The sequence below is a fragment of the Helobdella robusta genome, assembly GCF_000326865.2.
Source record: "Helobdella robusta unplaced genomic scaffold HELROscaffold_43, whole genome shotgun sequence".
NCBI classification, from domain to species: domain Eukaryota; kingdom Metazoa; phylum Annelida; class Clitellata; order Rhynchobdellida; family Glossiphoniidae; genus Helobdella; species Helobdella robusta.
Genome location: NW_008705028.1, coordinates 1,186,665 through 1,212,240, shown reverse-complemented (window position 1 = coordinate 1,212,240; position 25,576 = coordinate 1,186,665). Strand labels below are relative to the sequence as shown.

General features: G+C 31.6%; 4 protein-coding genes across 4 annotated transcripts in view; 2 read left to right on the top strand and 2 right to left on the bottom strand.

Moving 5' to 3' along the window:
* Window positions 1-9,059, top strand: part of HELRODRAFT_177633 (hypothetical protein) — a gene marked incomplete at both ends in the record, with an annotated part of 13,985 nt that extends 4,926 nt beyond the window's left edge. Inside the window, 22 exons of the mRNA XM_009025781.1 lie at window positions 142-372; window positions 1,070-1,206; window positions 1,702-1,792; window positions 2,488-2,642; window positions 2,723-2,852; window positions 2,985-3,113; window positions 3,211-3,333; window positions 3,503-3,630; window positions 3,701-3,824; window positions 3,992-4,146; window positions 4,331-4,493; window positions 4,715-4,831; window positions 5,209-5,481; window positions 5,680-5,889; window positions 5,986-6,134; window positions 6,766-6,850; window positions 7,037-7,201; window positions 7,265-7,413; window positions 7,575-7,710; window positions 7,896-8,027; window positions 8,190-8,318; window positions 8,890-9,059. Coding sequence (XP_009024029.1) covers window positions 142-372; window positions 1,070-1,206; window positions 1,702-1,792; window positions 2,488-2,642; window positions 2,723-2,852; window positions 2,985-3,113; window positions 3,211-3,333; window positions 3,503-3,630; window positions 3,701-3,824; window positions 3,992-4,146; window positions 4,331-4,493; window positions 4,715-4,831; window positions 5,209-5,481; window positions 5,680-5,889; window positions 5,986-6,134; window positions 6,766-6,850; window positions 7,037-7,201; window positions 7,265-7,413; window positions 7,575-7,710; window positions 7,896-8,027; window positions 8,190-8,318; window positions 8,890-9,059 — 3,281 coding nt within the window. The remainder of the gene's footprint in view (window positions 1-141; window positions 373-1,069; window positions 1,207-1,701; window positions 1,793-2,487; window positions 2,643-2,722; window positions 2,853-2,984; window positions 3,114-3,210; window positions 3,334-3,502; window positions 3,631-3,700; window positions 3,825-3,991; window positions 4,147-4,330; window positions 4,494-4,714; window positions 4,832-5,208; window positions 5,482-5,679; window positions 5,890-5,985; window positions 6,135-6,765; window positions 6,851-7,036; window positions 7,202-7,264; window positions 7,414-7,574; window positions 7,711-7,895; window positions 8,028-8,189; window positions 8,319-8,889) is intronic.
* Window positions 9,060-9,977: 918 nt separating this feature from the next.
* Window positions 9,978-14,577, top strand: HELRODRAFT_177632 (hypothetical protein; the record flags this gene model as incomplete). The annotated part of the gene is made up of 14 exons (XM_009025780.1): window positions 9,978-10,155; window positions 10,260-10,394; window positions 10,474-10,605; window positions 10,794-10,952; window positions 11,404-11,628; window positions 11,688-11,912; window positions 12,081-12,223; window positions 12,506-12,626; window positions 12,730-12,875; window positions 12,945-13,077; window positions 13,597-13,716; window positions 13,772-13,894; window positions 13,969-14,118; window positions 14,264-14,577. The coding sequence occupies 14 exons, from the start codon at window positions 9,978-9,980 to the stop codon at window positions 14,575-14,577; spliced, it is 2,304 nt and encodes a 767-aa protein (XP_009024028.1).
* Window positions 14,578-17,437: 2,860 nt separating this feature from the next.
* HELRODRAFT_177631 (hypothetical protein) lies at window positions 17,438-18,751 on the bottom strand (the record flags this gene model as incomplete). The annotated part of the gene is made up of 3 exons (XM_009025779.1): window positions 17,438-17,557; window positions 17,668-17,749; window positions 18,621-18,751. The coding sequence occupies 3 exons, from the start codon at window positions 18,749-18,751 to the stop codon at window positions 17,438-17,440; spliced, it is 333 nt and encodes a 110-aa protein (XP_009024027.1).
* Window positions 18,752-19,145: 394 nt separating this feature from the next.
* Window positions 19,146-24,646, bottom strand: HELRODRAFT_177630 (hypothetical protein; the record flags this gene model as incomplete). The annotated part of the gene is made up of 10 exons (XM_009025778.1): window positions 19,146-19,319; window positions 20,211-20,353; window positions 21,361-21,411; window positions 21,741-21,823; window positions 21,944-22,047; window positions 22,378-22,512; window positions 22,885-23,025; window positions 23,777-23,931; window positions 24,235-24,333; window positions 24,607-24,646. 10 exons carry the CDS (start codon window positions 24,644-24,646, stop codon window positions 19,146-19,148), a joined length of 1,125 nt encoding a protein of 374 aa, XP_009024026.1.
* Between the last annotated feature and the right edge of the window lie 930 nt (window positions 24,647-25,576).

The window sequence follows — 25,576 nt, the reverse complement described above, 5'->3', positions numbered from 1 at the left end:
TACATTATTGCAATTTTTGTAATCAGTTTATTATTATTATTATTTTTATTATAATTTAGTTTAAAAAATTTTTAAAATTTTTTTTTATATAAAAATAAATAATTTCAAATTCAATTTTGTAAAACTTCTGAACATGCGTAGATATTCATATTAGAAGACTGAAAGTTGGTGTGAACAAGACATTGGAAGAAGCAACAGTGGAGAAGTTAGGCAATTATGATTTTTGCGGTTTTCTGCCAGACCTTAGAAGTTATCACGCAACGAAACCTTTGAGAATTACATGCACACCTAAGCCGCTGCTTGGCCGCTTTGTTATCATTCAACCTAGTACGGCAGAGCCTTTGGCGTTGAATGAAGTCGAAGTTTATGAAAGTAAAACAAATTAATTATTTTTTATGCTTCATTTTTTCAGGAAAATTCTTTTTCATATTTTGATTTACGTCAACACAGTCTCAATTAGCAAATTTTTGTTTTCCAATCTTGCCTAAGTTTCTCGTTTTTTTGTCTCCAGCAGATTCTCTATATCTCTCTGTAGCATTTCATTCCAAATGCTTTCGAAGCACTTTTATGTTTCTTGTTCGTCGTTCCTTTTTTTAAGTAATGTTTCTGCTTTCACCATGCTTTGTAGTCATTCATTCATTAAAAATTTTGTTTTCATTTTAATAATTATATTTTTTTTTGTTTATTTTTATATGATTTTTGAATTTTATTGTGATTTGTGTGACCATTCAAGCTCATTGAACTTATGTGTCTTCCTGCCTAATAAAGAAAAAATTAATTAATTAAATATTGGTATATTCAAAATAACACCATCATATATTTATTTAAGCATTTTGGTGATTCGAAAATACTTCATTGGAATTATAATATTATTACTGTTGGCTTCGAAATAAAAGTTTAAAAGAGTCTGCGTTCGAAGCAGTTGTACTTACTTTTCAGAAATCAGTGAACTTGCATAAGATTGAATCAATTGACGATCGTTACAACAAAATTTACATACAAGCAGTTTCGTTATACCAAGCTTCCTAATGTATTGACAATTTGTCAAAAGTATCATGAATTTTGACAGAAATCAAACGTCCGCCGGTTGATTACATTGGCTGTTTTGAGACCTTCAATCCGACGGCTGTGAGTTTGCATGCGAAGGAAGGATGTCAAGACGAGTGTGAGAGACTTGATCCTGATAAAGTGGTATTTGCTATGAAGGTAGCTTACCGCTACTTAATTTTTGTTAAATCCTTCAATGTTGTTTGTTGATGACGTAGATAAATCATTTCTGCTTGTTCTAAATTTTTAATTTTTTAAAAATCGTTAAAAAGAGTTGATAATGTTTGTTTTAAAACTTTACTAAGTTTTTTTTCTGTTCAATTAATTTTATTTCTTCCAACTGGTGTGTTTCACATCAAAACTAACAACATCATTGGTAGTAAAATTACAAGGCATGCGTTACTGTGAGTTTTCTGTATTGAAAAAATTTAGTGTACAAATGTACTAATGTTGTTTGACCGGATTTCAAAGACAAAAAATTATTTTATACAACGAAATTTTTTTAATAAAAAATTATTAGAGTGAACTTAAAACGGACTTTTACTAATTTCTTCCCCTCCAGACTTTCAAACTTTCATGTGTATCCTATAAAATTTTACAAAATGCTGACACGTTTAATCCGTTAAAAATTGTGTTTAATATTTAATTTTCAAGGATGGAGAGTGTTATTGCGGAGGGAATGCTGATGTGCTCCTTTCAACAAACGAAGCTGAAGACTGTGAAGGCAATTTTGCTGTTTATTCCGGTTCGTTGTGAAATATTTTTCATGCTCGTGAATTTTGAGATCTTAGTTTGGTCATAATACGTTCATCTTTTGTATATAGGTTAAAATATCAGCAGCTAAATCTTCGCCAAAATAAGTTTTTGTTAATCAATCGACACGACTGACCAGTGCTTTCAACAGACCAGGTATCAATAAAAAAAAAGAGTTTTGTTAATTTTAAATGCAAATAATAAAATTTATCAGTACCGAAAATAAAAGAAGCTAGCAAACCGTAAAAATTGATTTCTAGAAAAAATTAAATAGATTTAAAAAATAATATAATAAAATAATAACTTAAAATGTTAAAGGTAAACATTTTTAGAACAGCTAAATTATAGAAATTAAAATGAAAGTTAAAAAGCAAATTAGGAAATTATCTTCCTTTGTTTCCATCTAGCAAATATAAAATCAAAAAATGAGACATGTTGAGGCACAATTTTCACTTAAGGCTAAATCTTTGCCATACTCTATAATGCGTTTCAATTCTGTGAGATAACTTGAATCTAAATTTTTTATGTATTTATGGGATGCTATGACTTAACAATGATCTGAATTTATTTTTATGAATATTCGAATAGAAATGTGATAAATATTTTTTATTCTTGCTTGCGTTGTTTCACATTTTTTGAGCTTTTCAATAAACTAAACGTTTTTTGTTCGAACTGAAACACAAACAGACAAAAAAATTATTGCCACCACAATAATTGGCTGCTTTAAAGATGCAAAACTGGAAGAAAAAACTGATTCTGGTGTAACAGTGCAAAGAGATTTTGCTTATAAGTCCTGCTTTTTGTATTGTAAGAATCAATATTCTAAAGAATTTGCCATCAAGGTTGGTTTAAGTTATATTAATGAGTTGGCATCGTCTAAACGGTGGCTTGTGTTCCAAATTTGTTCTGTATGCATGAGCAGGTGGACAAGTGCATATGTGGGGATTTAATCATAGGAAGTGAGCAGGTGGCAATGAGTGAATGTAATACAGTTTGCGGGGACGAAATAAGCAAGTCGTGTGGAGCTGCCAACCGCTATTCGTTGTACAACCGTAAGTTCTTGTTCTAATTTATTATTAGCAATGTTCAAGTCTTCGTCTTTATCATTATTACTATGAACATCAGCTATCTCCTGGCAAATAATTTAGATATTTTAAATTTTGTATTGCCCATGCATGCCCAAGTTTTCGACACTTATGATTTCCTTGAGAAACCTCGGAATAGTTTTTGTATGAACCTACCAACACCACCTGCTGAGTGCAGACCAGGGCAATGCAACCCGGGGTGGCAAGGAGCTCGATGCGATATAAAAAGTAGGTGATACGTTGCTGTTAGAATTTTTAGTTTTAAAAATTCCAGTTGTGACTGCGCTGAATATGCAGTTTTTGAGAAAGTTCCTTCTTTCCTCAGAAATAGACTGCCACCAAAGGAGACATGGAAGTAATCCGAAAACAACGGATGGAAGGAGTAAGACGGGATCTAAGTACGACGTTCCTCATGGTTTTAAATTGATGAAAAATGGAAGGTTAATAAGTACGTATTACGGGGTTTTTTAAGGAAAGAGTTTTTGTTAGATGTGTGTGAACTTTTTTTTATTATATAGTAGTGTGTGTTTGAAGAGGTCAGCAATGAATTGTTTTGTTTCACGCATGCAATGAATTCTGTAAATGTAATGTTACGAAAATTACTATGCCCCAACCAGGAACACACGTAATGTACCTTGGATGTTACTGGAGTGTTGTCGTTGAGAAGAGCACGCCTGTCCAATCTTATATGCAGTGCAAGGAATTCTGTTTGGCCGTGGAGAACATTTTTATGATCGGCCTGCAGGTAGTTTCTTGATGTTTGTAAATAATGGTACTAAAAAATTGAATGACAATATGGAAATGTTGAACAACAGAGGGGTGAGGCATGTCACTGCCTTAGTAGTGCAAAATATCCAGTCAGTTCATCTCATTGTGATATGAGTTGTTCCAATTGTTACGATGCGTGTGGTGGATCCGAGTTCTTTTCTGTCTATCAAAGTTATTATTAATTATTTTTTATGCTTATCATTCCTTTATTAGATGCCGCTGAAATTTTATTGATTTTAGTAAATATATATAAAATGATTCAACTGAAAGTATAACTGATGCAGTTGGTCATTTTTTAAGTAAGGATAGTCATAGATGAAATAAATATGTTTCATCAGTTAGAGAAAGATTGGATTTCAGCGAATCTCTGATTAGCTTAAACGAGTTCGACGTTAACCCTAGCAGTCACTCACTCGTTTCTGTACCAGCGATAACAATTGACACGTGCATGTCAATATGTTTTGAAAGGAATTTTTCACATGCTACATTAAAGGTTTTTTGCTTAGTTATTGTTACTATATTTTTTGAAATACTTAAAATTAAATATACGTTGTTTGAAACATAATATTGATAAGTAAACTGACGACGTTTCTCCATGTAATTTTCAGTTCTAATTTTTCTAATCAATTTTAAGGCTCTGAATTTTAAGTTGAACTCAACTTAACTGCACCTGACAGAACGAACCAGCCAAAGAACCGCTGTGTTATTGCTCCAAACCATCTGACACTGCTGCAATTAAGTGTTTGTCAGATCTTGAGATGTTGTCCAATTGTAATGTTGAATGTCCTGGAAACGATCGTCAGATGTGCTCAGGGACAAATTGTCAACCCAGAAGAACAAGTTTTTTTTCATATATGAATAAATATTGTACTATTGGTATCATTACTATTGCTTTTGTTGATTTTATATTAATACAAATATTCAAAAACAACATCTTAACAAATCATTCTTAAAGTTAGTTTCAACTTAAATTGAGTCAAAATTGGTTCTAAAATTATTGACGAATGTTGCAATTTTTTGCGCGTAAAAGTTCAATGGAAGATTGAAACAATAATAAATAGCCCTGAGGCACTTTGAATTTCAAACGGCATTCTCACATCAATCAAAATGCAAATCAAGCGTTGAAACGAAGTGCACGGAATGTGAAACGGGTTGGACCAGCGAATGTGACGAGAGAGGTAGTTCCTTCACTTGCTCCAGTTTTTTAAATTTTTTTGGAGTTTGTGTCTTTGCTAATCATTTTATTTTTTTATCATAATAATTATTTCATTTCTTACAATTTATTTTTTAAAATTAACTTCGTTCAGACTGTTCAACCAACTCCGATGTTTGCAGGCCATTGACCTGTCATAAAACAAACGTTTTAGGAAAGGAATATTCTGAATGTGTTTGCCCCGAAAATAATTACAAACAACCTTTTTCAAAGTGTTCTCGTAAGAAATTGTAGTTATTAATAGCTTTGTTCGTTAAAAATATTACATTTGTGTGCAATTTTTGCTTGGAACAGCAGAGACATACAATTTTTAAATTATCAACAACTCGTTAATTTTTACAGCTCTGCCAAAAACAATGAACCTAGCTTTCCGTCGGACGATATCAGCAGAACCATTCATTGCGGCATACCCTTTTATAAACGCATCAGATTTAAAACAGTTCGACTGGAAGTATGCAGTAGATGGATATATGTTGGATTGGGAAATTGTACATTTGCTCTTCTTGAAGGGTCCAGTTGATTCTATTGTTGGATGGATGGCTGTAGATCTGGTTGAGGAATATCAGATTGAAACTGTCATTATTTACCCTAGGATATGCGACCATCATTGCAAAAGTTTACGAAATTTTTTTGTCTAGATTCAATTATTGTCTTTTATTTTAATGAACGACGTTATAAAATCAAACACTGCTTGTTGTAAAAACTTGGTCAATATCGGTTTCAAAAATTCAAATTGTTATTTTTACTTATTTAATGTTGGAATGCTTTTCAATGTTTGTGGAGATCTTTGTAGAATAACTAATTCATACCTAGGCAAAATCGTTGTGTATCTCAACTCGTCAAAATTGGAATCAGTTGAATGTGGAAAATATCCAGTGGCTGGAGGAAGTTGCCACGAAAATGATGCAATCAACATCAATTGCGCCAAGTCGGAAAAAAAATTTAGATTTGTTATCATTATGAAAGGTGTTGAAGAACAAGACAGTGTTTTTACTTTCAGTGAAGTCGAAGTCTACGGAGCTGGTGTGTTTAAACGACTTTGTATAGTTTCCATCGTTTCTTATTAATCGTTTCTAACTCCTCACATTTCAGTTGATTTATTTATAATCATGTTTTTAGGCTATAATTTAAAACCGTTCTCCTACGTTGGTTGTTTTGAAAAATTCGACCGCTTCAATTCGTCTCAGGATGTTAATCATGGCAACGATGAAAATTGTCGCAAGTATTGTGCAGGATTCAATGTGGAAAATTTTATCTTTGCATTACATGTAAGTCGTTTAATATTTTTAATCAGAATTTTTCGATTAAAAAATCTGTTGAAACTTGAAAACAACATAATCAATAAAACTCATACTCCTCAAGTCGGTACAGCCAACACCAGAGATTTCCTGGGTCCCGTTCCTGGCCTTTTCATTTTCACAATTTACATACTTCTGTCAAAGGCATTAGTAGCAAATATTCTATCTTTTTTATCAATATCTACGTCTGCATATTTCTGTTTCCTGTACATTTGTTCCCACAACCACCGCACTCTGGCTGGAACACGTCAACAGTTTCTGAAGTCTCCCACATTTCAAAATGCAATTACCGCAGGATCAACACTTTTTGTATAAGACTTCATCGTGTTACTCAGTTTGACAAATATTTAACTTTCTACGTCCACATATCAAATCTTGGAGACACCATTTCCGCATGCCTCCAAAGGTAAGGCTGAATTGCTGAATTCCTCGCTGCATCTTTCAAATCGTGCTAAAGTGTCAGCTTTTCAAATTTTGTTCGTAATTTCTTAAGCAGCAATCGTATGACGCTTCAAAAATATTCTTATTGTTATTTTTTAAAACTCTGAAAGGTATTTTTTATGAAATTAAAATGAGTTCGGTGTGAAAACGTTTCTCTCAGAAAAGAAAATTTTGTGTCTGCGGAAAAGATGCAGACGTTCAGATGGACATGACAACTTGCGAAGATCATTACGAGGTCTTCTCAGGTAAATTATCAATTGTCATCGCAAAAATAATTCACCTTTTTACATCTTATTGTCAACAACCAAAACTATATGTGATAAAATTTGCAGAAAAACTTTTCCTTATAATGTACGATAACTTTCAAACGATTATAATTTTATTAGAATAAATTGTTAGTTGATGCACAAGTTGAACCTTCAACACTGCAGACCATTTGAACAAGCCAAGTTACTTGGGTTGTTTCAATAATGACGCCATTGAATCAAGAGCACAATCAAAAGAGGAGGCAAACATGGATTCGCCATTCAAATCGTGCTTGTTATACTGCAGTGTTTATCAATTTGAAGAATTCGCTATCAAGGTAGTCAACTTTGGTTATCGTTCACTCATCATTAATTTACATTCAATAACGAAAAGTTTTTTTTCTTTTTTTGCAGCTTCGACAAGGACAGGGCTTGCAACAAATTTCTTTTTGTTTTTTTTAGGCGCGTTTAAGTTCTTGTGCCCCGAAAGCTGTAGCGTGCAGAGTGGCGCAACATACACATATGTATGTACTCTCAAGCAAGACACCAGACGTTCGAACCAGGTTAGCGCGCAATAAGGATGCGAGACGTGATGGCACTGCTACCGTCTGAGATAGTTTGCCAAGATAATGGTTTTTAATTTGATTGTAGTGAATGAAAAGAATTATTGGCTACACAACATAAATAATACTTACAAAACATTTCCGTATCTCGTGATTCATAGGATGGTAAATATTGCGTGTGTGGTGACCGATTGTTTGCTGGAAATCAGCAAATTGATTCAAGTCTTTGTCAAATGAAGTGCAAAAGTGAAAATTGGAAAACATGCGGATCGGCCGACACATTTTCATTGTACAAAAGTAATGTTTCCGTGTCTTCAAATATCAATCTGCTAAACATCTTTATAGAAGTTTTAATTTTGAACCAGTAAAAACAGAGCGGGCACTTAATATTTCTTTAACTACTATATAAAAGCTTTATGTTGTTTTTCAAAGAAAATGCAACGTAATCGTTGTAGAATAAAAAGATTGTTGATTATCATCAGGACAGAACATGTTCAACTACAGAAACAATCCTGTCAATTATCACTTCTGTATGAATGAAAAAGAAGTTGCAAGCGATTGTGAGCCAGGCCATTGTACAGCTGGATGGACCGGAGAGCTTTGTGATAAGAGAAGTCCTGTCTGAAAATATTTCATCTGCTGAAATAAATAATAATTAGTGCCATAATTTTAGAGGAAGAACTCGTTTCTAAAAAATAATTTCGTTATTTTTAAAACGTCTAAAATTCTTAAATACTCACTTTTTTGATAATGTTAAAAGTTCTCACTTCAAACAGATTGCCCTGTTGAAAATGGAGCATGCGGTGTGAATGCGATTTGCACTCAATATAATTGGGCCGGGTCGGAAATACCGGAATGCAAGTATCCTGAAAACTATGGCTTGAACAAAAATGGCCTGCTTCAAGGTAATAATTCTATGTGTTTCGACTAGTTTGAAGAATTAAAATGTCTTAATGTAAATCTTCATTATCCGCATGGAGGTGAATGGAGGTTAATATTTGTTAACGATTCTCTCCAGGTTTTAAAATTATTTTTTATCCATCCAGGATATTATTTATTACTATTTAAATTGTTTTCCTTCGATCTCAAATTTTCTCACCATTATTTTGTTTATTAAATCTATGCCAAAATTAATGATGATTGGTCGCTAAGCATATGAAATCTGACCCCTTCAACGACAGAATTAATTGCTTACAAACTTTGTTCCATTTTTGCGGAGATCGTATTTCGATCAGATTTTTTTCACGCGAGTTTCATTTTTAACTGTTTTTTTTTACATAGATTTAATTGTGAACTTCACAAAAAACGTTTCTTCGTACAATGACCAGATAAAATTTTTTTAACCACTTCCTTGGCAAAACAAATTTGTAACATTCACCACTTTCAGCAAACATTTGCATTCATGATAGAAAAATTTTGAAGGTAAATATTGTTTGCACGTTCATCTCTAATTGAATGGAGTAATTTAATTTGAAGAGTTTGGCTTTGTGGCAATAAGCAGAAGGGAGTACATCGGCTGCTATGCACTCGTTGTGCACTCCTCCGTCAAACCAGTTTACAGCGTCGTAGCATGTGAGAATTTCTGTGCAAATGAGCAAGATGCTTACCTCATCGGGCTTGGCGTGAGTTTTTTTTTCATAACATGAGTTTATTTTTGAATAGATTTTTGCTACATACATAGGTTTTATTTCGGGTAGATTTTTTACAAATTTTTCACAAAAGTTTATCATAAAAAGTTTTGAATAAATTTTTTCTTGGCAAATTTATTTCGAACATGATTTGCTCGATAAATGTTCAAGCGTTAAATGGAGTTACTGAAAATTAAAAAATGGACTGCATGCAGATGAACATAATTACCTTCTTATTGACTCTTCTGAATGCCGACTATTTAAAAAAAAACTTTCATCCGGACGTGTGTTAACTGTAGTACTATTAATTAATCAATTATCAATAAATGTTTGCTTTTTAATTTTTAATCTAAAAATTAGTTATTTTTTAATGTTTTTTGAAGTTTTTTAACTTTTAACCGGAAGGAAGGAAAAATGTGCTTCTGCGTTGAAAAGGCCTTCTACCCGGTTTCGAGTAAATTTTGTAACATGACGTGCGAGAATATGGATGAATTTTGTGGAGGCGCTATATATTATTCCATTTATCAAAGTCTGCTTTGAGTTCTTCATAAAATTTTGAGCGCTAACTCAACAGAAATTTTTATTTCTCAAGCAAAACCTGCCAAGTTAGTAGAACATGCATTGGTCGATGCCGGTTCCGTGGTTCCGGACGATGCGAAAGTTTTTAAACACGTGAATTTATTGACCATAGAATTATGCATGAAGATCTGTGCTGAAAATGCATTACCACTGGCATACCTTACAGTTACTATGCTTCATATCAATTGCTTCTTGTCATTGCTTGCAAACATTTATAACAGCGTAATTATTGTTTTTGGTTTTATATTTTAACTTAATCAGCAAGCAAACGATTAACACACGCTTTTAAAATTTCTAAAATTGCGCCATTATCTTCAAGTTTTAACTGAGTTTCAATATAAGAGCAATCAAAAAAACATGTACTATACATTGAACATCATTGCATTGTACAAGGCTGCAGATGAATGCCAGTGCAGCTCCAGAGAGAAAGAGACATGCGGTGATCCGAAAAATTATGAAAGCAACTGCATGGTGGCATGTGGCGGAAATAAGGATCAAAAGTGTGGCGGGATAAATTGTGCGGCCAAATTTTTAGGTAAGAAGTAGTATATTGTTATGAATATAACATTTAAGTTGTTCATCCTATAATTTAACAATTGAATTTTTTTAATTAGTTACATCTACAATCATATCTTACAGTTGGAACGTATCTGGAAACTCCAGCCGGTCAGTCAGTTTATACACATTGTGGTGTTGAAGTTGAACTGAAAAGTTTATCAAGTTGTGATGTTGTTTGCAATGAAGGGTGGACTGGTGATTTCTGTGACAGGAGAGGTAAATTTTTCAATTTTTTCTTAAGTTGCAATCGATTCATACATTTAAACTTAGTTTTTTAAATTTGAAAAATATGAAGTTTGTGGCTCATATAAAGAAGAGTGTGGTGGTAATATGATGATCTGCAACGAAATACAAGTTAAAGGAAAAACATTTGGCGAATGCGTTTGTGTAGTCGGTGAATACAGAACTGCTCAATGGACTTGTGAAAGTAAAGCAATATTTTCAAACTTATTCTATTTTAAATTGTCTAACAGAAATGTTTCCAAGTAATTTTTTTCAAGTACAGAAATTAAATTTTTGTAAGTACAAGCACTTGCACCTCAAGTACAGTACTATAATTCAAGTACAAATACTTTCATCTCAAATGCAAAGGAACACTAAACTAAACTGAACCAGATTTGACTTTTTCAAATCCGGCAAAGGCCGTAGTCGCAGGCAAATTAGTAGACAGTGCATTTTGTTTAAGTCGTAACTATAGCTTCAAACCAAGCTTAAATCCTTGTTGTAAAACACTCCCAACGGCGAGTCTAGGAAGTAGCAGTATTTTTATTAAAAGTTAGTAAAACTTATTTTTTGAACAAAAAAAGCACCGTTTAATGTCAAAAATCGTCAAAGAATTGACGTTACAAGCACAAAATGAAAAGGTCGCTAGCTTGGCCACACCACCACAAATTTTGGCCTCTTTCGCCTCCGATAAAAATTTAAACTTGGACAAATTCGTTGCATATCAAAACTTAGATGACAAAAATCCGGCTCAATTTTGGTCTAGCCGAATTTGGAAAAATGGTCGAGATATCTAAATAAACTAATTAAAATTTTAAACTATAATTTTTAAATTAATTGTAAAATATTTGTACGTTTTTTTATAACTTTTAAAGTACAATGTAAAAATAACAAGTACAAGTACTTAGGTGTCATGTAGAAATACTTAAAATTGCTACACATCCCTGTTTTGTAGTCTATTTGTGAACTATTTATATGATTGAAACAAAATTTATCTTAAAAGAATTGCCGTCTAAGAATTTAGCGTACAGAAAGAGAGTTGACACCATTCCCAAACTTGAAACTGTTTCATCACATTATCTGGTCGATGGCCACATCATACAGAATTCTTTGAGTCATGTTCTTCAATCAGCAGATGATGTATTAATTACTGTGCATCTTGATGCTTTATACAAAGTGCAATATGTTGTTGTCTATCACAGACCAAATTTCCGTAAAATTGGTAATGGTGATGAATTCGATTGCGCACAATTCCACTACTTTAAAATGTTTATACAATTTTTGTAGGGAATGGCAACCAGACTTATGTGATTGAGTTGGACGATATTTTGCTTGCTAACTCGCTTGGGATTCCATGCAATACTTATGAAGTTAACATGACATTATGTGCAGAACCGCCAAAACGTGTGACATGCAAGTATCCAGAGTTTAAATCAATGTACGTCATCCTTTTTCCTGAATTTAAACAAGAAATAAATTATATGGCGATTGATGAAATTGAAGTATATGCAGGTTTGTTCTCAATTTTCTCCATTTCTCTGTCACACTATAAGTCTTACACTGCTATTTCAAACTAATTCACTTTGTTGGCTGTATCTTTTTCAAGTTTTTTCAGGGTTTTTTTAGTAAATTTATCACAGATGATAATTTTAAATAAAATTTTATTGGCTTCTAACGCAGGAGATTTGCGAGAATATTATTACGTTGGATGTTTTGGTTCTTTTGATACTGCGCACACTTTCGAGTCAAAGAATCTCACATTTGATGGATGCATAAAATTCTGTGAAGAATTCAGAAACCCCATGTTAATTGTCGGCTTGAGTGTCAGTGAATTAATTCTTTTACAGTTTGAAATAAACAGAGTTGCACAAAAAAGGATGTGTGTTCATGAGCTAGATTCATTACATTTGATGAAAATACGATATTTTTTGAACGTATAATCTTTCATTAAAAATGGTAGAATGATCAGTGATTGTTTTCAAATTTATTTTTAAAATTTCATTGCTTCCCATTAAGAGTAGGTTACAACAGAATATTTTGTTAAACTCCTTGAAAATATTTTTACATCATTCGTTAACTTCCAAATTTTTCAAAAATTCCGTTAGAATGGTGACGAATGCCATTGTGGTTGGTCCGCCTGTGAAGAAAGTGAATCAGTTAATTGCAACCTGATGTGTTCTGATGACAACCCGTGTGGAGGACCTGACCATTACATTGTTTTCTCAGGTTTCCAACATCATTCAACTTTAAGTATTTGCTTTGTGCTTCTATAACATGTTTGAAGCGATCAAATTGTGTTTCTGATGTTCAAAAGTTTACAAATTTTCAGCCAAATTGCCTAAACCAAGTTACGTTGGTTGTTACTCGGAAGGATTGCAACAGGAGAACAAGCTGTTTAGAGTCATTCAGGGTGAGGCATTTACATCTTGCTCGGTGCACTGCAGGACACAAAACTCCATCGAATTTGCCATAAAGGTAAATCACCTACATCTATTATGCTCAGATACATTAGAACAATTTATTTGGTTTAATTTTATAATCCAGAATTCAGTTCAATGCATTTGCGGAAATTTAATGAATGCCTCACTACAAGTTGCCACGTCTCAGTGCAATCAAAAATGTAGGGACAGTGCAACTCTGTCTTGTGGAGGCGAAAGCAAATTTTCTCTATATAAAAGTAGATGAAATATAATTTTTGTTGCAGAATTAAAATACTTGCTAGGACAGTGTTTCTTGACCTTTTTGTGTCATGGAGAAAAATTCCATGCTTCTCTAAAAATTATGTGACATACATATCTTATTTCAACATAAAAATATAGCGTTTTATTGCGGTGGAGCCCATTCTGCTTCTTTTCTTTCCAAAAAAGAAATCATAAAAAAATTTATTTTGATTATATTTTCCAGGTCTAAAATACGTACATATTTATGATGAAAAAACCTGTTTTGAGATATTAGCTTTTAACTACATATAAATTATTCAATTTTTTAATCATTTGTTTTAAAATTGTATAACAAAACATTTCAAATTGCCCCACAAAACAATATAATCATTTCCCAACGAAGAGCGTACGACCCGATAAATAAAAGTTATTTTTATGTTTTGTTGAGCTTTAAATTTTTTTTTCAAAATTTTCTACTCCAACACGCATGAAATAATTTTGCAATGAATCTATAAAAAAATATAATTATCCTCCAGCTTTCTCAAGATTTGAAGCAAAAAGTGAACGTCACTTCTGCATTGACACATCAGCTGCATCTGATTGCAAGCCAGGAATGTGTGATCCTGGTTGGACAGGGCCACTTTGCAACAAGAGAGGTAATCTCTTCTATCCTTTATTCTTCATGGATGATTAAATTTTAAATATTCTTAGACTGTTCGCTCAATAATGGAGCTTGTCCGAAAGAATTAGTCTGCTCAAAAGTTTTTATTGGTCCCGAGATAACATCGGAATGCCATGATGCCATGAGTTTTGCCGCCAAGTTCAAAACAACTTGTAAGCCGATTTTAATGATTTTGTTTATTTTCTATTTAAATTAAAATGTTAAAATGACTTTCGTTGCTTGATAGCACCGAGGCCCTCAAAGGATATAGGGCCGTTTATGAAAGTTCTCTTGGTTCTTGGATGTTTCCTCCTACTTTTGATAATATCAGTTTGTTGTGCGATTAGTTATGTCAAGAAGAGGCATCCATTGATATATGAGCAAAAAGTTCAAGCTGGTACTATTCGAATGAAATAATTTTAATTGTTTATTTTATTTATTCATGTCGTATAAAAACGTATTTTATTTAGATTTAAATTTTAATCACTTCCAGATAATTTTCAATTTCGTTTATATTATATAAGCTATCATTTCCTAATCAGTGAAAGAGTTTAAAGCAAAAGTTGGCGATAAACTTGATAACTCAAATCTCATTGGCAAGGTGAGAAAGCACAATGTAAAAAAAGACACTAAAGAAAAAAAGCCCAATGTAAAAAAATCCGAATTAAAAAAAAAGTCCAAGGTGAAAAATTTAGAAAGCAAAAAAGACTACAAAGCTAAAGACAGTGAAACTGCTGAATCAACAAAAGATACCAAAGCAGTTGCACCAAATAATGCCGCAAAAACCGCAACAGCTCCAGCAAAAGCAGCTCCTAACACAACAGCTTCTGAAATAAGTTCTGTTAGCGATGATTAAACTTATTAAAAATCTTGAGCGTGCCAGTGATTTAAACAATTCTTAATTTTGAAAACTTTTTGTTTTTAAAACAATTTTAAGATTTAAAAACTTTTTTAAACATCTCACATTTTTGAACACTGGGAGAGGTATGACTTGCATGATGATTTTTATTTATCTTAATGCACTACAAAAATGTTTTCGTTCTTTTTATGGAATTTGCATTTGATTGTTTGTTTGTTCAAAATTGTTTTTAGTTGTTTCAATATGTTTGGAATGGCTCAGTTGCCTTAATAAATATTATAAAAATGAAAAATTTGTGCGCTAAATTTGAGTCAGTCATTGCTAAATTTTAAAAATTAAGAGATTTAATTTTAGAACAATGAAAAACAAAGTTGAAATTTTTAAATACAAATTTATAAGAAAGAAAAGAACGATGAAAGAAATGAGATAAAGTTTATAGGGACAAGTTATTAAAAATCAGCTCGCTAAGTATTGAAGTTTGACGATAACCGGCTGTCGCAAAAATACGTTGAATACAAGGATACAAAAGTAGGCTGTACAAGTGTACAAGTACATGAAATTGCTTACATGCATAAGCGGGGTCGACGTAAAATTATGCAGCTGTGTGTATACAGTCCTTGTCAAATAAAGTTTCCAAGCTAGGCTGTGCTGCCTTAACCTATGTCCACGCATTGTTCAACTCCATCTTTATTTATTTACATAATTGATTTGTACATTAATACAAAATGAAAACCGAAAAAATACATCTTAATTAAATCGGTGACAAAATATTCAAAATCAATTCAAACACACTAAAAAAGATCAGCACAATTTTAAAACAAACCAGCAAAGTCAAAAGCTACAACGAAAGAATATTCACATCAAATATAAAAGGAGTTGCAATAACATGAATTGAGAATAAGTCATTTAATTTATTTTATTTAAAACCAAAACATTTTATGTATGAAGATTAAATTGTAAAAACCAAGTAATAAAAAAAACATTACATATTATATTATTAATACATATTATCATTAATATTATGAAGGACCGAGTCGTTAGCCATTGCAAAACTCAGGAAAACAACTGAGACTGACATTCCAAAACGAAGACATTCTCGTTCGTCGCACCCATAACGGCATCTTCCGTGGAGCGCATTTTACGAAAGCCAAACCAATTTTTTGTGATCACGCATGAGTTGTTCTTAAACAAGTCTAATCTTACCTCGACAAACTTTTTGACAATTTTTGAAACTGAACTTAGAATGCTTATCGGTCTGCAGTTATCAACATTGTGTACTGAGTTAGACTTATGAATTGGAACAATTCTAGCTATTTTAAAACAATTTGGGAAAACACCACTTGACAATGAAGGATTAAACGAGTGGGAGAGTGTAACACTTATTGAGTTTATGACAGGTTTTAAAAATTGGTTAGATATTTTATTGTGATCCAGACTGTGATATTATATATATATGGTTGATGGGTATAATGCTCGGATGATTTAACAACATTTCAGAAAACATGAATAAATTAGAAAAGTTAATCGAATTAATTAATAAAATATCTACCTGAAGAAAATGAACGGTCAGATGTATAACAATTCTTACAAACTATCTTATTTTTATTTCTTATAATTTTTCGTCTTAATAGTTTCAACTGTAAAAATTATTAATTGATCGTAAAATTAGAACTTAGACACCCTTCACAGCTAAGTTTATATTATTATGCAAGTAAATTTAACTGAGTTGTATTAACTGAATATTTTTTAAGTTTTTTCTTAAAAACATGAACAAGATTGCAGTCTTGATTTTTGGAGCCCCGCAGTTTCGGCGCCGTGGAGTTTAAATTTGTTAGCATTAGTTTTAATTATTAGTTTTAATTTTCCTGGGGTTTTGTACAAAACTGGAGAGTATTTCAGATTTTCTATGAGAATTGAGGTGCTTCAAGATTTTATCAAAATTGTAAAACATTTAAGGAAGTTTTTTAATCATTAAAATAATATTCGTTAATAATAAAACAGGAATGTTATCAGTAAAACCCACCACTAAGAATGGTCAAATCAAATATTTAGATGAAGGAAATATACGATATAACAAAAAATCCAAAATTTATCTAAAAATGTTTGCTTCCATAACAACTACAATAATGAATGTTTGTTAGTAAGATATTTGATGTTTATTTAATTATTTAGACAAATTTCTTTAGTCTTTATTATTGGGCAACATGTTTCAAGAGCATTATCTGTAAAACATATTAAAATACGTGAAACACAATTTCAAAGAATTATTTTACACAGCTATATTAATAATTTTTGTCGCATAACAAAAACAAAATATTTTTCTAATTTATTTCACATGATTTTCATAATGTTTCATTAAAATTTTATTATATAGCAAATATGATTTTTTAAAATGAAGCAAAAAATATTGATTCAAGTATCTGATTTTTCAAGCATTTTTTAAAGCGGTTTTCAGGATGACATTCAGTCTTGTAAAAACATTTTTTGCGAAAATCTCCAAATACTCAATGTTATGAATGCCGCAAAATTTACAACATAGTGACATCGGAACAATTCTTCAATCAATCATTTATTCAGTCTATAAATTATTCTTTCATTCATTCATTTGTTTGTTTATTCATTCATTTATTTGCTTAACAATTTCAACAGAAATCTTATATAGTCAAAAGGTATTTTAGCGCAATGTAGAAAAATATCACATTTCATTCGTTTCTATGAACTACACGGTTGAAATTATTGCGACTTTTATATATTCTTAACAGTTATAATTTGTTTACTCGTCTCTAAAATGTCATGAAAATAAAAAAATTATCATCTTTGAAGTGTGAACAGACTAACAAATGTCTTGTTCCTCCAGTCACTGAACCATCTCATCTTCAAATTCATCTCTCCACTTAATTCGTTTCGTCACATCACGCAGAAGCTCGCTCCTCCACTGAGGGTTGCCAAACATATGTTCGTTGAGGAAGGATTTCAACTGAACGGTATACATATTTAAGTATTATTCCCATGTGTATATATAGCGATTTTGTATAATATTAGAGAATATAAACAACCAAGCAGCTTAATATTGCCATTGGCACTCACTTCGTCATGGAGGCTTTTTGATGTAAAAGTTGAGGACAGTGCTCCAAAACACGTCTGCAGCAATTTCTGACTTCCAGACACCCTTACCATAAAACATAAAATATATTCTATAATCACATTTTGTTAAACCATTAAACAATCAAATGGTTTTATGTCAATTTTAAATTAATTCATTAACTAACCAAAACAACGGAAAATATATGAAATTGTGACCAAAATTAATTTCATGACAATTTAGCAGAATTATCAGTTTGGAAGAGTGCTCTAACTTTTCGTTGGGATAAATTAGGAATACAATCGAAATTTTCCTCAGGTTGTTTTAAAATTATTTTTCAAACTAATAATGTGCAATGAATTACTATAACTTTAGGCTGTAATTACTTTGAGGCTTATATAAACTAAACAACTAAAAACAAATTGTTGAATGGAAAGAAGAAAACAAACACAACAAATATATATATATATATATATTATATATATATATTTACATATACATATATATATATATGCATATATCTATGAATAAGTATTTCGACCCAATAATTATATGCCTGGGTTGAATTTTGGCGTGAATTGTTTGTTAACTAGTACCTACAATATATGATTCAGTACATTGGGTAGTTTGAATTTTCACCGCGATTTACGTAATGTTCAGCGAAAAAACAGTGAAATTTATCGTTAATTTTTGTAATTTTATTAAAAATATCAACGTGATAAACAGCAGATTACTTAATTTGGAATCTTTTTAATAAACTCCAGTGTTTGAAAAATAAATATTTTATAAGAAACTTCAAAGAAGCAAGGCGCCTGACATAAGTATTTCTATAGTAAGGTCTGTGCATTGGGTAGTAAGGTCAGAACGTTATCACTTAGAAATTATTTCAAGATTACGAAACCAACATCCTAGCAATAAAAGCCAGTTATTTAGCGAAAACTTATAAACAACTATTAACCTCTGAAATACTTTGCTCCAATTTTTCTTCATGAACCACCATCCAACTTCACTGATGGATGGTTGCACTGCGATGTTTTCTAATAACTCTAGAAACTCTTCAGTCGATATGAAGTTCTCGTTTATAGACATTTCTAATAATCTGAAATGGTAATTTTTTTTATATAAATTCAATTTTTTTTATAGATTTAGTACACAAAATATGATTTAGAAATCATTGTAAAATAAAAGACATAAAAACTATATATGTAATTGATTTTTCTTTTATTGACTTCTATTCCAAATTATCAAAAGTTTAAATGATTACTTGTTTTGAATATTGAAACATTGAAATAAGTATTCACGCTATTTGGCCTACTCTGAATAATGTGCTAATCACGAGAGAAATCTAAACAATTATTTGCGAGCTAAGAATTACTACAAAAATATTTTTAAAATATTTCATTGACTGTGAAAATAAAACAGTTTTCTTCGATGAAAAAATTTGCAATTTTTAAAATTGAAACTTCTTAGGTATGTCACATATCTACTTGTAAACTTTGGTGGTATCATTGGTGTACGTTAAAGCCGTCAACATAATATTTCTTTTGTTGCTAGGAGAGTTCGTTGATGCGACACTACTCATCACATGGTTCCAGACCTCCTGCCCTCCATATCTTACTCCATACCTGAACACGATTATTTCTTGATTCGTCTCTCTCTGCACAGTGAAGCAATATAACAAAATTCATATGAAAGACTTTGACAATAAGGTAAACAAATATCAAGATTGTTACTATGAGTTTTTATGAAGCAGTTAATATTGAAAAATAATTTTCTTTGTTCTTATTGTTTGGCATCTATTAACATCCCAATTCATTGAATTATTTAAGGAAAAAACTAACTTTAATGAACCATCGGCAACTTTCTTGAACGAACCTAACACCCAGTCAACTTGTTCCTGGAAACCCAGCTCTGTAGCTAATGTCATCAGGTATTCTCTCACCAATCTGGAAAGGGCGATGGATTAACATTTATGCAAAACTTGCGAGTTAATGCACACTGTTGCGTAAAAATAATTATAAATTGTTCAACAATTGGACGATCTAATAACTATCGTTATCTAATTGTCCCAATCATTTTCTTACTTTGTGGTTGGATCTCCCACATCATCTCAGCCAAGCTTTTTCAGTTGTGGGGTAATCAGGTTTCTCATGGCAACCTAGTTAAAATAACACTATAATATATAAACGTAATTAATATTAATGTCCAAAAAATATAAATACATTAGATAACACATTTGGAAATTTTCATTCATTCATCCACCCATCCATCCATCCATTCATCCATCCATCCATCCATCCATCCATTCATCCATTCATCCATCCATCCATTCATTCATCCATCCATCCATCCATCCATTCATTCATCCATCCATCCATCCATCCATCCATTCATCCATCCATTCATCCATCCATCCATCCATCCATCCATCCATCCATTCATCTATCCATCCATCTATCCATTCATCCATCCATCCATCCATCCATCCATCCATTCATTCATTCATTCATTTATTCATTCATTCATTTATTCATTGAAGGAGTCCGACCTTAAGTTTCGGATAATCGGAATTGGTTGAAAATTGTACGATGATGTTTTTCAAATTCTGGAGCACAACGAGCCACGGATTGACATGTTCTTCCGCTTTCATGTACGATAAGAAATTAAGAGCTACTTTCAGCCTAACGTGTCCTGAACTGTGGATTGATGACAGTTAACTTGAACTTTTTCTAATAGATTTCATCAAAATTATTAAAAATTCACTAAAAATCACAAAATGGTTGATTTGGGTGCTTCTTAAATCGGAACCGAAAATATTCAAAATTATTAAAAACATCAACTAGTAAATATAACAAAATGCTAAGAATCTTGTGTCGTTAATGAAAAAAGTTAATGAATGAAAAGTTTAATATATACTTCACTAAAGCAAAGACATCGTTCAGTAAATTGGTTCTGTCTATGTGAAAGAAGACCTTCGTTTTAAAAGAAATTATTTTGATAAGAAATTTATTTTTCTGATCGACACGTTCATGCTAATTCGTGTGGCCTGGTGGCGTAATGGTTGAGAGTGCCAGACTCCGTTCTAACGCAAAAAATCCCTGCTTATCATATGCGAGGTTTTTTATGTGTTTGCGCGTGTGTATTCGATGTCTCTAAAGCAAGTAGTGAGAAAGAATTGAGTTAGTTACTCTTCAACGATTTGTAGACTAAATATTGAAAGAAAAGCCATACGGTGTGATTGGATCTGAGCTGTTTGACGATGTTTCGCCAGCCGGCCATGTCATAATTCACTCTGTAGAATCCTGAGATGGAATTTCAAAATAAAAGGTATTGAAAGATTGTTATATGAAACTGTTATTGTTAAGAAGCAATAAAATATAAAATGATTAATTATAACGTCTTAAATGTTCGTATAACAAGTTGAGAAATTTGGAAAAAGCGTAGTTTAAAAAAACACTTTTAAAAAAGTAGAACGACATAATGCTTAACACAAATTCACAATTAATTATAAAATCAATACATTTTATTAACCTTTTTATGAAATATTTAATTAAAATAGACCTTACATTTCTATGAATCGTGTCTCAAAATTTCAAAAGAACGATGCAGTTAAAATCGGTCAAACCCAAAACTTATATAAATCATTTATGACAACGTTAACGTAATAATATTCTTAAAAATAAGTTATAAAAAAAAACCTTTCATGTGCACATACAACAAATCGTAATCTTCTTTCAGTTTCAAATGATCTTGTTGAAATTATTGTGACATTAGAAATCAATTAAAAGTAATATATAATTGTATGAAAAACATAAAAGTTTTCCTGTGTCAGTTTATAAACGCACGTGGCCACATTCTATAAGCTAAAAATGATGTTAAATTTGTTTTCTTAATTTTTTTTTTGTTTATTATTTTAATTAATAAATAAACTTCGTACGTGTTTTCTCACGCGAGCATTTTGTGTGGTTATGGCAATGCTAATGAAATCAAATTTGTAAAGTTGCCGCTAAATAATAAAATGCTTAAACAAAAATTAAAAGTTCGGTTAACACATAACCATTTAAAAAGCTCCACTCACGATTTTTGGTTCCAAAGCGAATAGTGATGTAATCAATGGGATATTTGTTAGTAACAAGTTTGAACGGAATTATCCAAGTAGTGCTGTTAAAAATCGTTCATGTGAAATACCCTTAGAATCGTACAAACTTAAATTTTGAAAAGTCCACTCTAAAATCTTCTAGGCCTAATTTTTTACTGACAACAAATCTTTCTTGGTGAAACGTTAGGTCGCGGCCATTCTTCCTAATTGTAACCAGAGGAAACCCTTCCTGTGAGATCCAGCCGTCCATAATATCTTTTATCTTAGATGGGTAGATGCCTTTTTTCTATGAAAAATTTTTTTCTTTATTACAAATAAAAGAATACCCTAACTAAACTTAATATCTTTAAAATAATGATATAAAATTAAAAAATAGCAGTTTATTAAAGATGATGCAAAACAAGAATTGTTAAGATGTGAATAAGATTTGTATTTTCTTAAACTTAAAAATCCAACAAAGCGTCTCAATTATTATTCGCCTTCTTCAAAAAAATATTCGTATTTTTTACTTAGATTATAAAATTTCAAAATTTCAACTTCTATGAAAAAAATTTTCAAAGTAAAGCCTCCTTATTAATTAATAATTTTATTAAATAATACAATTTCAGCACTCCACCTGTAGTGAAAAAAATTCCCAAACTGCATTCCTGATGAAATTATTAAACTGATAATATTGTAGGAAATTCTTCAGCCCATTTTCAAACAAAGAAGGTCCCATAATCGTTTCCAACATGCCGATGATTGATAAACTCTGCAATAGAAAAAAAATTAATTTCATTCAGCAGAAACTGAAACATCTGTTACCTTTTTAATATTTCCTTGTGGCGTTTTGAGTCAATATTGTACTGTGTACATTCAATTTTAGTTTATTTTGTTGAAAAAATTCAATTGATACGTTTGAAAACATTTTTATAAATTAAATATTAATTTAATCTAAAATAACTTTGAGTTGTTTATATTGTCTGTACTTCTGAATTGTTTGCTATTAAAAAACAACTATATTTCTAGCAACACTATGTCAAATGTCACTTTTAGCAATTGCAGCCCACGGTTTATTTAATTGTTGCAACCACTTGCAACAAATAAATGATGCGACACAACAGCGAATCTATTTTTTACGAACTTTGTCGTATGGAAATGCATCGTAGAGCTTTTGGAGGTTGGAAGGATCAATATTCTGGTTGATCAATTTGAGAGAAGTCGTGCGTTCCAACGAATCAGCTTTCAAGGCTTCTTCCATTCCAATCAGTGCTGATTTGTCAAACTGAAAATAATTTTGAACGCATGTTTTCGAATTGAATTTTCTGTCCTTCTTTAAGTTTTGATAATCATACCAATCTTTGACATTTTACAAACATTCAAAAAAAAAAATTAGTTTCAACATTACCTACACTGTTATACATTTTTAAACTACTGAACTGAATCTTTTATTGACATGTTTCAATTATAGAATTAGTTTCTGCATGTTCTACAATTAATTAGTTACAGTTGAGAAAAAAGTGAAAGTTACATATACATACACGCAATTTGTAACGTGTTAAACTCAAATTCTGCCTGCTCTTTAAATCATGGCGACGTCAACACACCCATCGTTGCATAAGAATGATTTTGCTTTAAACGCCTTTCTCAACATAATAAAAATATATGTTCAGCCAAACTCGGTAAAAATTATCAAATCTAAAATTGAAAAACTCACAGAATGCAAATCAGGGAAAACATATTTGACACCAACGCTTTGGAGGTATGCAGCAAATGCTTCTACCAACCACAAATCGTCCCACCAATCCATTGTCACCAGGTTTCCGAACCACTGGACATTATTTTTACAGATTGCATGAATTTTCTTACAGAGATTGATTCATGTTGACAAAAAAGAATGATCAAAGTGAAATTTATAACATTTAAACAGCGCAATAACTTTATTTACGCTAATCGATAATAAAATAAGAAATATATCCAACACACTTAATCGCAAAATGTATGGTTGAACAATACAACTGCCTGCTGAAACTAACCTGGTGAACCAAGCCGTGTGCTATTCTCTTTACAGCCATTATTTTCGCCACCTCTGTATTGGCATCCTTTTTATAAAGTAATTCTGAAGGTCTGGTCCAAATGAGGCCCAAGCTTTCAATCGCTACATCGTTTGTCGCGTGAACGACCGAGAGATCTGCAGGCGAGTTAGAAAAATGATGATGAAATCTGACTAAGAAGTTCAAAATATGTCTAAAAACTATTAATCAAGTTTTTGTAAAAGCTTAAAAAGTTTATAACTCTCGCTCAGCCAGTTTTAATTTGTCTATTGTAATACCATTAAACTATTTTATTGGGCTGTAAAATAATCAAAAACCTTCTTGTGAAAGCTTATTGTTTCGTCTACATTAAAGAGTTATTGTTTGCAATCAAATATTTTTCTTATTAATAAATAAAAATTCTTATCATCACGTTCAACATTAGAACAGAAATTTCGAACCAAGTTTGTTGAGCGGGTAGTTGATCCCAAAATATTGTTCATAGAAGTGAAGGAGTTGGGTGGCAGCCTCCAAAATGAAGTCCACTTTGTCGATGCTTTCTGATGGTAAGAACACAGAAACCTTCGGCGTTTGAAATTTAGGAAAACATTTTCAAAAGAGGTTTGCTTATTATAGGTAAAATTAAATAGTTAAAAAACGTTTGGTTTCGACCGAATTCTTTTTTTTGCAGCTTAACGGCTTTTCAGCACGATGTAGCTCTTTTAACGCCATTGGATTATTAGAAACTGATTATTTTGTTGTGACATTTAGAAAACTTCAAATTCTGTTGATCAAATCTATCTCCTCTACAAATGAGATCAAGACTTCCTGACTTCTATTCTGGAAGAGCAATTCTACATTTGATGGAGCCATGAGTTTCCTTCTGATCTGATCGTATTTTTCACATTCAGTTAATATAAAGCTGAATAGATAGTTTTTTGTCGCAGGCTTCACAATAAGGTGGCTTTGTTTTGTTGAGGATCCAGGAATGTGTGATTGCTAAGTTTCCTATTTTTAATCTATTGATAACAGACTGAAGATAACGATTTAAATAACTATTTTTGAGCTTTTTGTTATTTACTGATGGCATACTTAATTTTAAAAAAATGGTGATTTTAATACACTCCTGCTGCCATTTTTCAACAATAATGTCGTTTGTTAATTTCTTTAAATCACTGGACGGAATTGGAATTCTAGATAATGGCATCGAATGAGCTTGAGAAGCCATCTGATCTACCTTCTCATTTTCTTTAATTCCAATGTAGCTGGGGATTTACATTATAATTAATTTTTTTGCTATCCAGGATATTATAAATCTTATTTTGCATTTGAATTATTAATGGATTCAAGGATGTGTATTGTTTCAGGGCTGATTAAGTAATCTAATCAAGGAATTTGAAAATATTATGAATTTATTTTTCTCTGAATTAATAATAAAGTTTAAAGCAGGTCCTGGTAGATGCATCATTAATCCATGAACAGGTTTCCTTTGCCAGTAAGCCACCATTGCTGCAAACATTGAATTTTCCTTTTTGATCCATCCGTATATGATTGAATAAAATTTAAATTGTTATTAATTTTTTCTTTAACTAAGGTTTTCTGGTTTTACATCTTGGCCTATTTCTGTTATTGACGTATCAATTTATGGGTGATTTAGTAACACTATGCAACAAGTTTTTTGCTACTCAGACTTTGTTAGTTGTTCTAGGGTAATTTGGGTATGCTGATTACAAATCTGCTATTCTTTTTGTCATAGGACGTCAGGTTATAAAGTTACAGCTAAAAGATTGTGAATTTTAGGTG